This window comes from Micropterus salmoides, unplaced genomic scaffold (genome assembly GCF_014851395.1).
Source record: "Micropterus salmoides isolate LMB-PRFRI ecotype aquatic unplaced genomic scaffold, ASM1485139v1 Ms_hic_scaffold_18, whole genome shotgun sequence".
Lineage (NCBI taxonomy): Eukaryota > Metazoa > Chordata > Actinopteri > Centrarchiformes > Centrarchidae > Micropterus > Micropterus salmoides.
Genome location: NW_024040928.1, coordinates 9587906 through 9602800, shown reverse-complemented (window position 1 = coordinate 9602800; position 14895 = coordinate 9587906). Strand labels below are relative to the sequence as shown.

Sequence of the window (14895 nt, the reverse complement as noted above, 5' to 3'; positions counted from 1 at the left end):
GGAGACACTTACATTCAGCCTCTTGCTTTGTTATGATCACTTCGATTATAAAGACTGGAGAGTGTTTTCACGATTATTTTCCAAGATGCATTGCTGCACCTGCCTTGGCACACTTATCAGCATCACACAGAGATCATGTCAATTCACCACGTTCTTTTCACCCTGAGTGAGGCAAACATCCATTCTTTGAAGGCCTAAATCTCTTTATCTAACCACCTTCACGGTTTTGTCCTGTCGACTGACTGTGACAGTTTGAGGAAAGCGCTAAATGCAAACCACAATCAAACAAATCATCAAGCTGAAATTGTCAGCTTCAGAGTTTTCTCACATGAACGGAGTGAATTCAAAAAGTAAGCAGCCTGCCCTTGTTTAAGAGAAGACATCATTTCTCCTGCTATGGAGCCATTAACAAAAACCAAAAACTTCCTGTCATCCTCATTTTTATCTGTGAATCCATTCATCCATCTTTGTGTCAGTCAGTATTTAAAACAACTAATAACACACGTACATCTCCTTTCTTCTATGAGAACTTATAAGGGACAATTGAACATGTATGTAGTAGGAACTGATCAGAGGAATTGTACGTCCCTCGCAAATAGGAAATCCACCCTGCTGAAAATAGCAAGTAATAATAGAAATATTAATAAACTTTATTTACATCGAACCTTTCAAAACACAGTTACAAAGTGCTTTGCATTTCAGCAGCGGAACCTGACGACAGAGAACAGTTTGCAAAATTTGCCAAAACAGAGGGGCTCGCTGTGTCAAAAACATCTTTTATAAATTTTACAGGAAGAACATCTAAAGGACATGCTGAGTATTTCATTTCCATTGCCATAGTTGTGGAGATGGAGAGATTGGATGAAATGAGAAGAGGGGAACTGCACAGGAATCTGATGGGAAGAAATCAAAATAACAAATTATCTTTAAGGTCTTCTGATTAACAAATGAAAGAGAGGCGGCATGTAATATCTGGCCTCGGGGAGAATTAGTGACACAACATTGAACAACATTCTTGGGTTGGATTGATTGTTTTCAACTAGAGTAGCAAGAAATGCCACTCTAGAAGTTTTAACCTCTGCATCAAAAATCTTAAGTGGAGACCTGAGAAGTTCCAGGTGAACTGTGAGGTTTGATGATTTCCACCTTTCAGCATTTTTTGCTTCAGCACCCAAATATAAAAATATAATATAAATATATCAAAAAGCAACTACATTTTTGAGTCTTGAAGAGTGCTTTTTTTAAGATGGAGGAGCATGTTCAATATTAATGATTAACATACCTATGTACCTTGTCCTGAGATGAACAGCCACTACCAGCTGTAAATGTGATAAGGAAAACTAAAAGCAGGTCAAGGTGCTATCACTTTGCATCGCCAGTAAAACACCAACAACACACGGTAATACTGCAAGTGAGTAATTTCCCAACTGATCTGACGATGACTCTGTCCTTCTCTGTACCTCCTCAGCATTTAGTCTGCCTCTTTGTTTCTCTGCGGTTGTGTTTTATTTTTGTATTCACCTTTTGTTAGGAGAACTCCACCTCAAGAAACCAAAGATAAGTGTCCATTTTGTACTACAGTTGCAATGGCTTCAGGGAAAGAAAACGGTGGACTCGACAATCTTGCATTCGATGTAAGTACAATGACTTTTTCATGTAAAATATACCATATGTAGACACTTTTAAGTTCTTTCTAAAGCAGTCAGCATCACGAGGCACCTGTTAGCATTCAGATGAAACACTGCTTTTTATTTTTTTTTTATATAACAGTAAAGATCGCACTCCACTGAGTTCGGGTTATTCCTGGTACACAGCTGGGCAAGGGTAGAATAATTGTGCATTATACTGTAATTATACTGTAAGTACACCAATGAGAATGTCTAATTAAATGCACAGCACTTGCACACTGTAAATTTCAATATTTACATTACGGCAGAAAGTAGGAGTAACTGTTTTGAAGCATGATTTTACTGTGTGTGTATATATATCTAATATTTAACTTATTAGCATTACCACAACAGACAGTTACTGCTCTCTGATGTACTGACTTCAAATCAGCGTTAACAACTGCAGCCTGCAACACTTCATTAGTCTAAATATTAACTGCTAGCACTATCTCTGGCTTTACATGAAATGTATCTGAGCCTTTGACCATTTTGCGTGTTCAGCCATCCTAGCAAACAACCAACAGACCAAACCTGTACGATGAGAGGAAAATCTACGATAACATTATTATATATTGAGATGATCACTTTCCATAAATAAAAAAATATTGAAGTGCGCATATTGGCTGCCTGGTTGTTTTTAAATTTAATATAGGGTTTGTATTAAATATTCTAAATACAACTAAATGTTGTTTATAGAGCAGCAAAATTAATGTTAACAACAGCAAAGTCAATATAAAGTCGATATCTGACACAGTACTGAGTGATGTTTACAAAGAATGAAAATGTCTGTTTCAGTCTTTCCTCCTGTCCTCCTCCTCCTCCCTGCAGTTATTTAACGTTACTGCCAGCAGGTAACCTTAGAGAAGAGCAGCTGGTTCATCTCAGCCAGCAGCTGAGTTTACAGCAGTGTGCATTTTAAGCTACAGTGCCAACTAATCAGAATCAGAATCAGAATCAGTTTATTGCCAGGTATGTGTACACATACAAGGAATTTGACTCAGGATTGTACATTGCTCACGATGTGCTTACTTGTACAATAATACCATAACACAATAATAAAATAATAATAAAATAAAATCAGACACAAACTACAGAATAGACAACACTAACATACACACTATGAACAAAACAATATAGACATATTGACAAATACGTAGTGCAGTGATCAGAGTGCAAAGGATGCAAGAGTAAACTATGATTCTCATTATGTACATGTTGAAGGTGGATATGATATACAGGTACACATACACATACATGCATACAGTGTGATGGAGCATAGTGCAAAGGATGCTGGAAAAAATAAATAAGACCTATGACCTTATGACCTGAGGTAGGTGTATTGGTATACAGTATATACAATATGACATAGTATGCACAGCACTGAAATAGAGAATGGTGAATAAATAAATAATAAGTGGTAACCAGTAGACAGGTGGCTGATTAGAGGCAGAGTTACTGGGTTATTGCACAGGAATTGTTCCTGACACCATGAGTCAGAAGTCAGCTGTTCATCAGAGTGATGGCTTGTGGGAAGAAACTGCTTCTGTGTCTGTTTGTTTTGGCGTACAGTGCTCTGTAGCGCCTACCGGAGGGGAGAAGCTGGAACAGGTTGTGTCCGGGGTGATATGGATCTGCAGTGATGTTTCCTGCCCGTTTCATGACTCTGGAAATGTATAAGTCCTGAATGGAGGGCAGGTTGGCACCGATTATTTTTTCTGCAGTCCTGACTGTCCGTTGTAGTCTGCTCCTGTCCTTTTTGGTGGCAGATCCAAACCAGACAGTGATGGAGGTGCAGAGGACAGACTGGATGATGGCTGTGTAGAAGTGGATCAGCAGGTACTTAGGCAGGTTGAGCTTCCTGAGCTGACAAAGGATGTACATCCTCTGCTGGGCCTTCTTGATGATCGTGTCAGTGTTGGGCTCCCACTTCAGGTCCTGGGATATAGTGGATCCCACAGCAGACACAGGGCTGTTGAGTATGGTGATGGGGGGGCTCCTCCTGAAGTCCACGGTCATCTCCACAGTTTTGAGCGTGTTAAGCTCCAGGTTGTTCTGACCGCACCAGAGAACCAGCTGATCAACCTCCCGTCTGTAGGCCGACTCATCCCCGTCCCAGATGAGGCCGATGACCGTTGTATCATCAGCGAACTTCAGGAGTTTGACAGATGGGTCCCCTGAGGTGCAGTCGTTGGTGTAGAGGGAGAAGAGCAGTGGGGAGAGCACACACCCCTGGGGGGTGCCAGTGCTGATAGTCCGGGTGCTGGATGTGATGTTTCCCAGCCTTACACTGTAATGTCCTTCAGGTGGGCCAACACCAGTCTTTCAAAGGACTTCATGACAACAGATGTCAGGGCGACGGGCCTGTAGTCATTTAGTCCAGAGATGGAGGGGTTTTTTGGGACCGGGACGACTGTGGAGCGTTTGAAGCAGGAGGGAACACAGCTCCAGTGATTTGTTGAAGATCTGAGTGAAGATGGGGGCCAGCTGGTCTGCACAGATTTTCTGGTACGATGGTGAGACACTGTCAGGTCCAGGAGCCTTCCTGATCTTCTGCCTTTGGAAGAGGTGGCTCACATCCTCTTCACAGATCTTGAGTGCAGGTGAGAGGTCAGAGGGGGAAGGTGACTGCTTGAAGATGGCGTTGGAGTGGGGGAGAGGTATGACTCTGGGCTTTTCAAACCTACAGTAGAAACCATTCAGCTCGTCTGCCTGTCGTTGAGTACTAGCAGTGTTGGGGGATGGTCTCTTGTAGTTTCTGAGTGTCCGTAGGCTTCTCCACAATGACGCAGGCTCGTTGGCTGCAAAGCTGTTATTTAGCTTTTCAGCATAGCACCTCTTTGCAGCTTTGACCTCTTTAGTCATTGTGTTCCTGGCCTGGTTGTGCAAGATTCTGTCCCCACTTCTGAAGGCCTCCTCCTTGGTCTGACGAAGCTGCCTGAGTTTCGCTGTGAATGAGGGTTTTTGGTTGTTGTATGTGCTAAACAGTTAGACTAAAGTTACAGACAGACAGATTTCAATTTAGCTTGTCCACTGCTGGCTGCTGTATGTGTGTGTGTGCACGCAGGAGCCGACACAGAGCAGCAGAGGCTGCAGCCTGAACAGTAAGCTGTAGCCCCGGGCCAGTTTAAGACCGCGTTTCGGTGCCAGGACTAATAACATTAACATTAAGGCTTTTTACGTGTAAAGGTTTTATTGCACTTATAGTAATGAGCATTTACCAACTGGACTTCACTGTACTTTTGCCTATAAGGGCTTTGCTCATGTATTTAATGGCACATTGGAGCTAACGTTAGCCATCAACTCTGCCACGTTCGCCCTTCAGAATTCTGTGTTTTAAGACATACAGCCAGCTGCAGTGTAGTTGGACATCAATATTAAGTTGTTCTACAATGCGGCTTCTATTGAAATGCAAAACAATGATTTAGTAAGTAATTTAGAGACACTTAACGTTACCACAGACTTTCGACAAGGAAAATGGCGCAGTAAAAATTCCTGTTGGTTGAAGGTTGAAATCCCAGAGAAGTTGGACGGGGCTTTCCGCAGTAATTCTTTCACCAAGTCTTTTAAATACAAAAACTACTAACCATGGAGGAATCCATGTACTTTGACAAGGAATCTACTGTGTAGCTGGCTTTTGTCAAGATGAATCACTTGCTTCTGTCTGGTTTGTAATGCGGCACCCAGCTAACCAATCCTGCTTCAGACTGATGTTGGCACCACCCACTCTATTAGCATACAGGCGCAGGGAAAAATAAATGTGGAAATACAGGCATAAATAAATGTAGAAAAAATTAAAAAATGCATGTAGAAATGCATATATAAATACAGCATTAGCCTTTTTTTATTACAAAAATATTTTTAATTTTTATTTATTTCTGCATTTAATTATTTATTTCTGCTTTTAATTATTTATTTCTGCATTTATAGATATGTCATTTCTGGTCTCTCATACCAGTCAAGCTTCATGCTAAGAAGGCAAACAGTTAGCTAACAGTTATACATCTCATCCCAAAAAAGGTGACAGCGATAGACTCCGTGACCTTGCCAACGGTAAATTTAAATAAGCATTAAATCAGCATTAAATCTGTCTCTGGGATCCGTGACAGGAGACCATCGACTTTTGTGTTGCGATTTCGGTACAGTCCTAATGTTTATGTCTGCATTTGCATTTCTTTTATATGGTGCTACAGATGGATGTACAAGTCAATTACCAGCCCGGAGGAAAGGAGGGGAAGACCAGTGGGAGCAGATGTATAGCAGAGGAAGACAGAAATAAACCAACCTATGGTGTGACTGATGTACCCCCCTGGTACCTTTGTATTTTCCTGGCCATTCAGGTGGGTGTAATCATACCAGTGTTGTAAGTTGATTTTAGCCTTCAGCATGATTTCGAACTTATGACAAGATCTCTTTGAATGTCTTGTGAAATTCCTGGTTGTTGTGGCTGTTGAACTGACACTGTGATTGGGACAATAATAATGACAAGTTAAAACTTTCGCTCCTTTCAGCATGTAAACATCATTGTAACATTGCAAAAGTGTGTTGTAGCGGCCTGTGATGGTAAATGCAATCCCTCTTTGCTTTGTTTCAGCCAAAAGAAAGGCGATAACATTCTGTATGTTGTAAAGACCAGCATTCTTGCTGTGTTCTGTGTTTGTAGTGCGCTGTCAGCACCATCAATCCATCATTCTCATCACTGTTTCTCTCATGTGCAGCATTACCTGACAGCTTTCGGTGCGATCATCTCCATCCCGCTCATTGTCTCTGAGGGTCTGTGTCTGCAGCACGACAGCCTGACCCAGAGTCACCTCATTAACACCATTTTCTTGGTCTCTGGCCTGTGCACCCTGCTGCAGGTCACCTTCGGTGTCAGGTAAGGATGATGATGCTGATTCATTCCACCACTCTCCATCCAGTAAGGCAATGGTTCTCAAAGTGGGGTCCTTGAGTGGGTTCAAACAATCAACAAAATTTATTTCGGTCCTCACACATAATTTTCCATAACAAAAAAGGAAAACAATGAAAATAAAACAATATATACATGCATAACAACCGAAAAAGGTGTAGACTGAAGCCTATGCTTATTATGCAAACCCTTTTTACATAATTATCTAAAGAGCGTCACTTTTCTCTCTAGATTTGATCCATTCATAATAAACGTACAGTTACATAAAAAAATGTAAAAACAAAAATTTCCAAGATGTTCATACATCTTCCAGGGGGTCCCCAGCAATAAGGGGAATAATTTATTTTCCAGCGGTGCAAACCTGTCACCTTTTGGTGAAATTCACCATTTATAATTTATAATTATAATTTTACTAATGTGGGGGACCCTGTGACAAAATCAAATGGAGTTCCGTGGTCCTTAATGTGAAAATGTTTGAGAGCCACTGTAAGGTAAGATTGGCACAATAGTTGAGATGAGCTCTGTTAACAGAAGTACATCAGTTAGACCCTAATTGAAAAGTTTAAAAGTGGTACACTCACTACTGCTTTTACTTTCTTACCTTTACACTTCAACACTATTTGAAGGAACAAGTCTTAAAGTTCCACTAATCTGCTTATTTATATTAACAATAAATTAAATGACTCCACTGAATGTGAAAATGTTAATAGTGTGGTAACAGTGACAAACAGAACTCACAGAGAATTATCACCCAACTGAATCAGAATCAGAAAGAGCTTTATTGCCAAATAGTATTTTACACGTATGAGCAATTTGCTATGGTGATTAGGGGCTAGATATAGACCTAAACATACAGTTGACATAAATAAATGTAAAATATATAAATGTGGAATAAACAGGTGTGCAAGTTATAAAAGAATAGCAGAACTATGTGTAAAAGAAAACCAACAAAGTGGGAGTGAGGGGAATCAGTGTCAGAGGGGGTCTGGGCCTTGTTAATGAGGCCACCTGTGAATGGGAAGAAGCTGTTCTTGTTGCATGAGGTTTTGGTCCTGATGGACCGCAGCCTCCTGCTGGAGGGGAGTATCTGAAACAGCTGCAGCTTTTTAGCTTCTTTTAGCTCACTGTTTTGGTCTTACATCACATTCTCTTTATGGTTCAGTCTCACTGCTCTTATCAACCCATTTTCAGCAAGCAGCTATTTTTAAAACCTCTGGCACGCTACCTGCCTGGCACCAGACGATGGACAGACAACATTAGCGATAGATGGTAAAGAAATTCAGAAAAATCAGCAGCTAATGTAGCACCTAGATATTTTTCTCAGGAGTTGATCGAAACCAAAATTGCTCTAAAGTAGAGTGAATACATGGGCTTACATTTTTCTGGCAGACAGAAACACTCCAGATCAATATACATTTTGTTCCAAACCTTCTGGTTGAGGAGATGCAAGTGTTTTTGATAACATTTGCTTAAAATCTGCTTATCATCAGCATGTTAACATATTCATTGTAAGCATGTTAGAATGCTAACATTAGCATTTAGTTCAAAGCACGGCTGTGCCTTTAAGTACAAAAAAAGTTATGTCCATCAAATGCAAGCTAACCAGTTGCATACTGTGCTGTAGTATTATAGATTAGGAGACACATGGCATCCTTTAATTGCTTTGTTTTGGACAAATTTCACAGTAAATTGTTTTTGTTTTTTTTATTACCATTTATGTCACAAATGTAGGCTTCCCATCCTACAGGGGGGTACGTTTGCTTTGCTGACACCTGCCATGGCCATGTTGTCCATGCCAGAGTGGAAGTGCCCAGCCTGGACCCAGAACGCCAGTCTGGTCAACACCTCTTCACCTCTCTTCATTGAAGTGTGGCAGACCCGCATGAGAGCAGTGAGCCACCACAAACATTGTGCATTCACATCTTAAAATAAAAACAAGCCAACAAAGAAGTATAACAGCACTTCTGTGGAGCTCATAATTAATTCAGTGAGCTCATGTAGTGTCTGCTCCGGGAAGTAACCAGTTATATTGTTGTTACAGTCTGTCACTCAGCCAAAGAAAGAGTGATGATGTTAACGCTCATGCTCTTGGTTCTTGTGTTCCCGTTAAGCTGCAGGGTTCTATCATGGTGGCCTCTCTCCTCCAGATCCTGGTGGGTTTCTTTGGTATCATCGGCTTCCTCATGCGCTTCATAGGTCCATTAACCATTGCCCCCACAGTCTCTCTGATAGGCCTGTCACTGTACGATTCAGCTGGAGCCAAGGCTGGCAGCCACTGGGGCATCTCTGCTATGTACGTAAGCACTGACTGCTGCGGTGAATGCCTCTTTGCCCAGTTGGAAATGTCAAAATGTTTTTACTGTGTTGACCAGCAGTATTGGGCTGTAAATTTAGCAACAGGAGGTCACAGTCTAAAATGATATTAACTTAACTGGTGATACTGGGAAAGAGCCAGAGCTCTTTTGAAATTTAGATTTGATGAGCCAGAAATTTCCTTCAGTGGGGATAGTGTCATCACAGGCCTGTTTTGAGTATGATATCAGTCTGTAATTTTGCATCATCTTGCTAATGATGTTTCTCTCATACACACAGGACCACAGTGCTGATCATCCTGTTCTCCCAGTATCTCCGTCTCATACCAATCCCTGTTCCTACATACAGCAAAGCCAAGAAGCTGCACACCTCCAAGTTCTTTGTCTTCCAGATAATGCCTGTATGTTCTCTGGAATACACTCAGATACTGTGATTTACATACTGTTTTAGACTATAATGCTCTGTGTTATTAATGGTAAAATATATATTTTTAAACAATTTTGTTGTATTTTATAGTAAACCTGAAATACTGACACTGTTAATAATATTAGATATTGTTTAGATTCTGCTGGGTATTGCGGTCTCATGGTTAGTCTGCTACCTCCTTACCATCTATGATATCCTACCATCTAATCCGACCCACTATGGCCATCTGGCCCGTACTGATGTGAAGGGAAATGCGGTGAATGAGGCTCCCTGGTTTACATTTCCATATCCTGGTAAGTTCAACATTTTACTCTGTAGGCTGGCGATGGGTAGTGTTAAGATCCCTGGCAATAGTGTCATTAACATGCTCTCTACCTGTCTAACAGGCAAGACAGTCTCTGTGTCTCTTGCCAACTTTAAAACTGACAATTTTAACAAATTGTTGTGGGTTCCCACAAGGTTAAGTTGTAGGCCCAAGACTGTTCAGTCTACATATGCTGTATTCCTTTATTTTCACATGATAACCTAATCCCTTTAAATGATTATTAAATAGTGACAATCAGACACTGGATGACCCAAAACTTTCCGCCGTTATACAAAGACAAGATTGAGATCCTTGTAGTAGGCGCTAGAGTCCAGAGACAGGAGATCCACTCAAACTGATCTGTGGTCTCTGCAGTCAGCAATGTGAAATCTAGGTGTTATCTTGGAACTTCACAATCCACATCACAGGTGTAACTAGGCCAGCATTTTACCACCTGAAAACTGTTTCCAAAGTCAGATCCATCTGGTCTCAGTCAGACTCTGAAAAGCTGGTTCATGCATTCATATCTTCTGGGCTAGATTACTGTAATGTCCTTCTTGCCAGACCTCACAAAAAGATTGTGGGACGGCTCCAACTCATTCAAAATGCTGCACCCAGAGCCACCCACCCACCCTATACTTAGATCTCTTCACCTTCTTCCAATAAAACACAGAAGTGATTTCAATATATCCTTTACCGTTTACAAATCAAGCATAGCGTTAGTTCAGACAGGCAACAAAGTCAAGCCCAGCTGACAAGCACATCAGCTGACAGCAGCCATCTTAAAGCCAGCCACATCAGCTGACAGCTCAGCTGGTTCCTCTCTTAGCATTCAATGGCAAATTCCATACAAGGCATCTTATTTAAGCTGCCTGCCCTTGCAGCTTCCTCTGCAAGCAGCCTGTAATCCACCTCCACCCTAGCTCCTCCTTTCAGGTCGTATCTGATTAATCATGTCATTCGTTTCTTAACGCCTGCTCTGTTGTGTTGGTCTTAGCTTTGATGAAAGTTGTCCTCCAGAACTCTCAGATCAACAGACACTGGCCTCCTAACTGCACCCATGATCAGTAATAAACCTGGGGAAGGTGCATTCAGTTATTATGGGACCCACTCCCTGGAGCAAACTGCCTGATAATATAAAATGTACCTAACTGTGTCATTTTTTCATCTGTTCTCTCAAGATGAATTATTTTTATTATTGTCTTCTTTTTTATATGTATTTAAAGATGCATTCATGTGTCATTTTATTTTATTCATATTTGTTGTGATGCACAATGAACTCACATTGTATGACGTGCCATAAATAAATTTGGTTTGACTTGACAATATTGCTGACAATCACAATTTTGACTCCTCATTCAGGTCAGTGGGGCATGCCAACTGTGAGCCTGGCAGGTGTGTTTGGCATAATGGCTGGAATACTATGCTCCATGGCAGAGTCTGTGGGCGACTACCACACATGTGCCAAGCTGTCAGGGGCCCCTCCTCCCCCCAAGCACGCCATCAACCGGGGCATTGGTATTGAAGGGCTCGGCTGTTTGTTGGCAGGGGCCTTTGGCACTGGCAATGGCACTACCTCATTCAGCGAGAATGTGGCTGCCCTGGGTATCACCAAGGTAAGACACTTCGACTGATAATAACGTCCAGCCCTAAAATCAGATTACAGAACAAGCAAGTCTATGAAACTCTCACATTTCCAACTACCTCTTTTGTGTGACAACAGGTGGGTAGCAGAATGGTGATTCTTCTGAGCGGAGTTTTCATGATTTTGATGGGGATGCTGGGTAAAATCGGAGCCATCTTCTCAACAATCCCCACCCCTGTGGTTGGAGGAATGTTCCTTATCATGTTTGGAATCATAACTGCAGCAGGAATTTCTAATCTGCAGGTAAACACACAGCATGAAATATGATTTGGTAGTCAGCCAGATTGTTCCCAAGTGCTGTGCTCCTTGCTGTTCAGAATTTTGCTGACATGTCTCATTTTACAGTCCACAGACATGAATTCCTCCAGGAATATATTTGTTTTTGGATTTTCCCTGTTTTCTGCACTCGTCATTCCAAACTGGATAATAAAGAATCCAGATTTATTAAAAACAGGTAGAATTTACCAAGAACTATTCCATTTTTCATTTAGTGATACATATCAATCTTAAGGTGTTTTGACTTTATTGCACTAATAATTTTTTTCTTTTGTCATTGGTGTGTAACTCAGGTATTAATGAGGTAGACCAAGTGTTACACATATTGTTGACCACCCATATGTTTGTAGGAGGATTTCTTGGCTTCTTCCTAGATAACACAATTCCTGGTAAGGTGGAATTTTGTTATTGAATGAAATTGCATTTGATACACATAGCAGCCTTACAACAGCTCCATGTAGCCTCTTATAATCATTATGTAAATCACATCTTTTCTATTTTGTGAATGTAAATTACATGTGTGTTATTATAAAGTAAGGTGTGGAATATGGCTGAATTCTTATAGTCTTTTTCTTATACCACTGTCTCAGGGACCAAACGTGAGCGTGGCATCTTTGTCTGGGACAAAGTACATCTTGAGGACTCTAGCAACACCTTGGGAACTAATGAGGTGTATGACCTCCCCTTTGGCATAACCTCTTGCCTCTCATCTCAATCTTGGGTTCGTTACATCCCTTTCTGCCCATGGAAGGGCCACAGAAGTCTTCCCAACACAGGGGTCATTGATGAATTGGCTCTATAAGATCTGAAATAGAGGTGTTATTATTAAATAATAGAATTTTAGGTCACACTGCTGTTTCTTATCAAACAAGGGTTGCAGAAATATTGTCAGGGATCTCTGGCTTATTGTTTTTTTATTATTCATCTGTTACAGTCATTGAGAGTTGCTGAGGATATGAGTAGGCCTATTAAAAAATAACATAAATGCAGAATGTAATTCTGGTCACTGCACTAATTCTTCTTAAATAATACAATTAGAGTAAATGTATCTATGTTTACTGTCCTTTACATGTAGCAAAGCTTCCAGCTGTGGGTGTAATTTTGATGTGTAAGCTATGTTTTCACAGCCTGACCACAGAGAGAGAAATAAAAATATCGGAGTGTGAACTGTAGCTCTCACATTCTGTCAACACCAATTAAAATAGAGTGACTAAATGATCAAAGTGTCACTATGTTCCACCATTACTCAGAATTCTTCCAATAAAACACAGCCGGTCACACACACAGACAGAAAACTAGAATAATGTGCTCTTCATTCTCCTCTTTCAAAGGAAATTAAATTTAGCCTGTGGATAAATGTATTATCACACAGCCCTATCTTCAGACTGATCTAGGCAGCTGCTTGAAACCCCACAGCAGCAACCCTCTAGCTGTTATTGTGTTTTCTTCTGCAAAAGCAAGCATAGATAGCACATCCTCTTTTTTTCCTTTGCCTTCCATGCCTATATCTCTTTCTCTCTGTATTCATTTCCTCTTTCTTACTGACTCTGACAGGTGGGATATGGCGTGACGCTTTGATCTGTGGAGCCATCATTTTTCCCAGAAGCCCATTTTGACCACTGGTCAATGGTTGACTGCTCACTCTAATGTTATTTCAGATTAGCACTGACAAAAATCTCACCTTTTCTTTGGATGTCTTTTTGGCACCTCCCTGGGAACAAATTACAGAATGTAATTTGTATGTTGGTGTTTTGGAAAGGGATCTGCATTTCAGTGGGAAATGATTATAACTCAGCAGTTCTCTGCTGATCAGGCAATGCTTCAAATTTACCAGAACCGTCTTTTTTTGTCTGAAACCTCAGCCTTGAGGAATTGCTTTTATTGTCTCTTTTTGAAATCGACATTTTATCATCTGTCCTCCCAGCTTTCAGGCACATTATGAGATTTATCTTAGGCTCTTGAAAGCTTTCAAATGCCAAGTTTATCTTTTTGACATAAATATGACCGCAAATGGAATTAAGGAGTTGCAGGAGGAGAGACAGACTAAAATGAGAGAGAGAAAGAGAGAGAGAGATTGTGTATTTGTGACCACTAGATGGGGATAATACTAAGGCAAATGTGAGATACTGCTCTACACACTCCTGATGATTCATTCATTCAGACACAAACAGGGTAAATACAGAATATAAAATGAGTGCACACATAAGTAAATATATTTCAGATGGTCTCATTTACAGTCTTCTTAGCAAATGTATTTAAAAGGCACTTGAGAATAAATATGCGGTCGAGACCTGAAGGCAATTACTTCCCATGGGCTCAAGGAGAATGAAATATTTCATCATGCCAAGACATAATTGCTAATACATAAAGAAGAAGGATGTATCCATTTTGCACACATTCTGGGAGTATTGATAGCTTCCTGTTCAATACAAGAGTTCTGGCAACATGCTTGGAAACTTGGTGTCAAGCACTCACACAACCAACGTGGGACAATAACAATGGTATATTATTATAATATAAGTCAGGTGAAACCCTTGGCTCTTTAGTGGGCCATCAGAATCATGCCTGTTCATTTCCTGACCTCAGTGGTGGATATATCTTATACGTCAGTGCTTGGAAATACTGGATGAAACTGGCTTTCACAGTGATGCTTGATATGAGCAAGATATCCGGAAAGACCTACAAACTGCCATTGTACTGTATTTATAGGATCAACAAAGACACTACTGGGTAATTCCTGTTTGTTGTTACTTTCTTGTGACAAAAGCTGCTGGAAAAGTAACATCTGACACCTGTCATATTAAAAGCTAATATTGTACTGGTGCATATTGTTAAATTCTTGATATCCAGAAAATTTACTGACTCGGGTAATTCTGACTCATAAACCCCACTTGACAAAGCATTCTCAGACACTGATTTCACTTTAATCCAAACACTTGGATCCAATCTTATATAAATGATATTATTGTTTGACTGGAGGTGTGACCTTAATATCAGGAAGGTATTCTGGAAGCAAGATAAATCTTTCATAACATAGTCACTGATTGTAAATCAGAAGCAGTGTTTCTTTTGTGCCATCTAATGTCGCTAACAAAAAATACCTATTCTGTAAATATCAACTTGAAGATGTTCTGTTCTATATTGCTTTTAAGACATCATTTTATTTACATGCATTGGTGGACAGAGGGAGCAACCATGTCATACTCATTATATGTGCAATTTCACTTATACAATGAACACTAATGTATTATACACCACTCAGCCATAACATTATGACCACTGACACGTGAAGTGAATAACACAGGAATTAAGGAGTTTCAGGAGGCTCAAAATTGTGGGAACACTGAAATCATACATC

General features: G+C 40.5%; 1 protein-coding gene across 1 annotated transcript; it reads left to right on the top strand.

Moving 5' to 3' along the window:
* The first annotated feature begins 642 nt into the window (after positions 1-642).
* Positions 643-14406, top strand: LOC119908493 (solute carrier family 23 member 1-like). Its single transcript, XM_038726205.1, has 13 exons — positions 643-1411; positions 1532-1634; positions 5858-6004; positions 6383-6540; positions 8305-8464; positions 8685-8866; positions 9166-9286; positions 9449-9605; positions 10979-11232; positions 11340-11504; positions 11607-11715; positions 11831-11926; positions 12128-14406. The coding sequence occupies exons 2-13, from the start codon at positions 1587-1589 to the stop codon at positions 12337-12339; spliced, it is 1809 nt and encodes a 602-aa protein (XP_038582133.1). The 5' UTR covers positions 643-1411; positions 1532-1586; the 3' UTR covers positions 12340-14406.
* The last annotated feature ends 489 nt before the right edge of the window (positions 14407-14895 follow it).

Coding starts and splice junctions, on each gene's coding strand:
- LOC119908493 (XM_038726205.1), top strand. CDS start 1,587: ATGGCTTCAGGGAAAGAAAACGGTGGACTCGACAATCTTGCATTCGAT. Junction 11,233..11,339: donor CTGCCCTGGGTATCACCAAG/GTAAGACACTTC, acceptor GTGTGACAACAG/GTGGGTAGCAGAATGGTGAT. Junction 11,716..11,830: donor TCCAGATTTATTAAAAACAG/GTAGAATTTACC, acceptor TGTGTAACTCAG/GTATTAATGAGGTAGACCAA.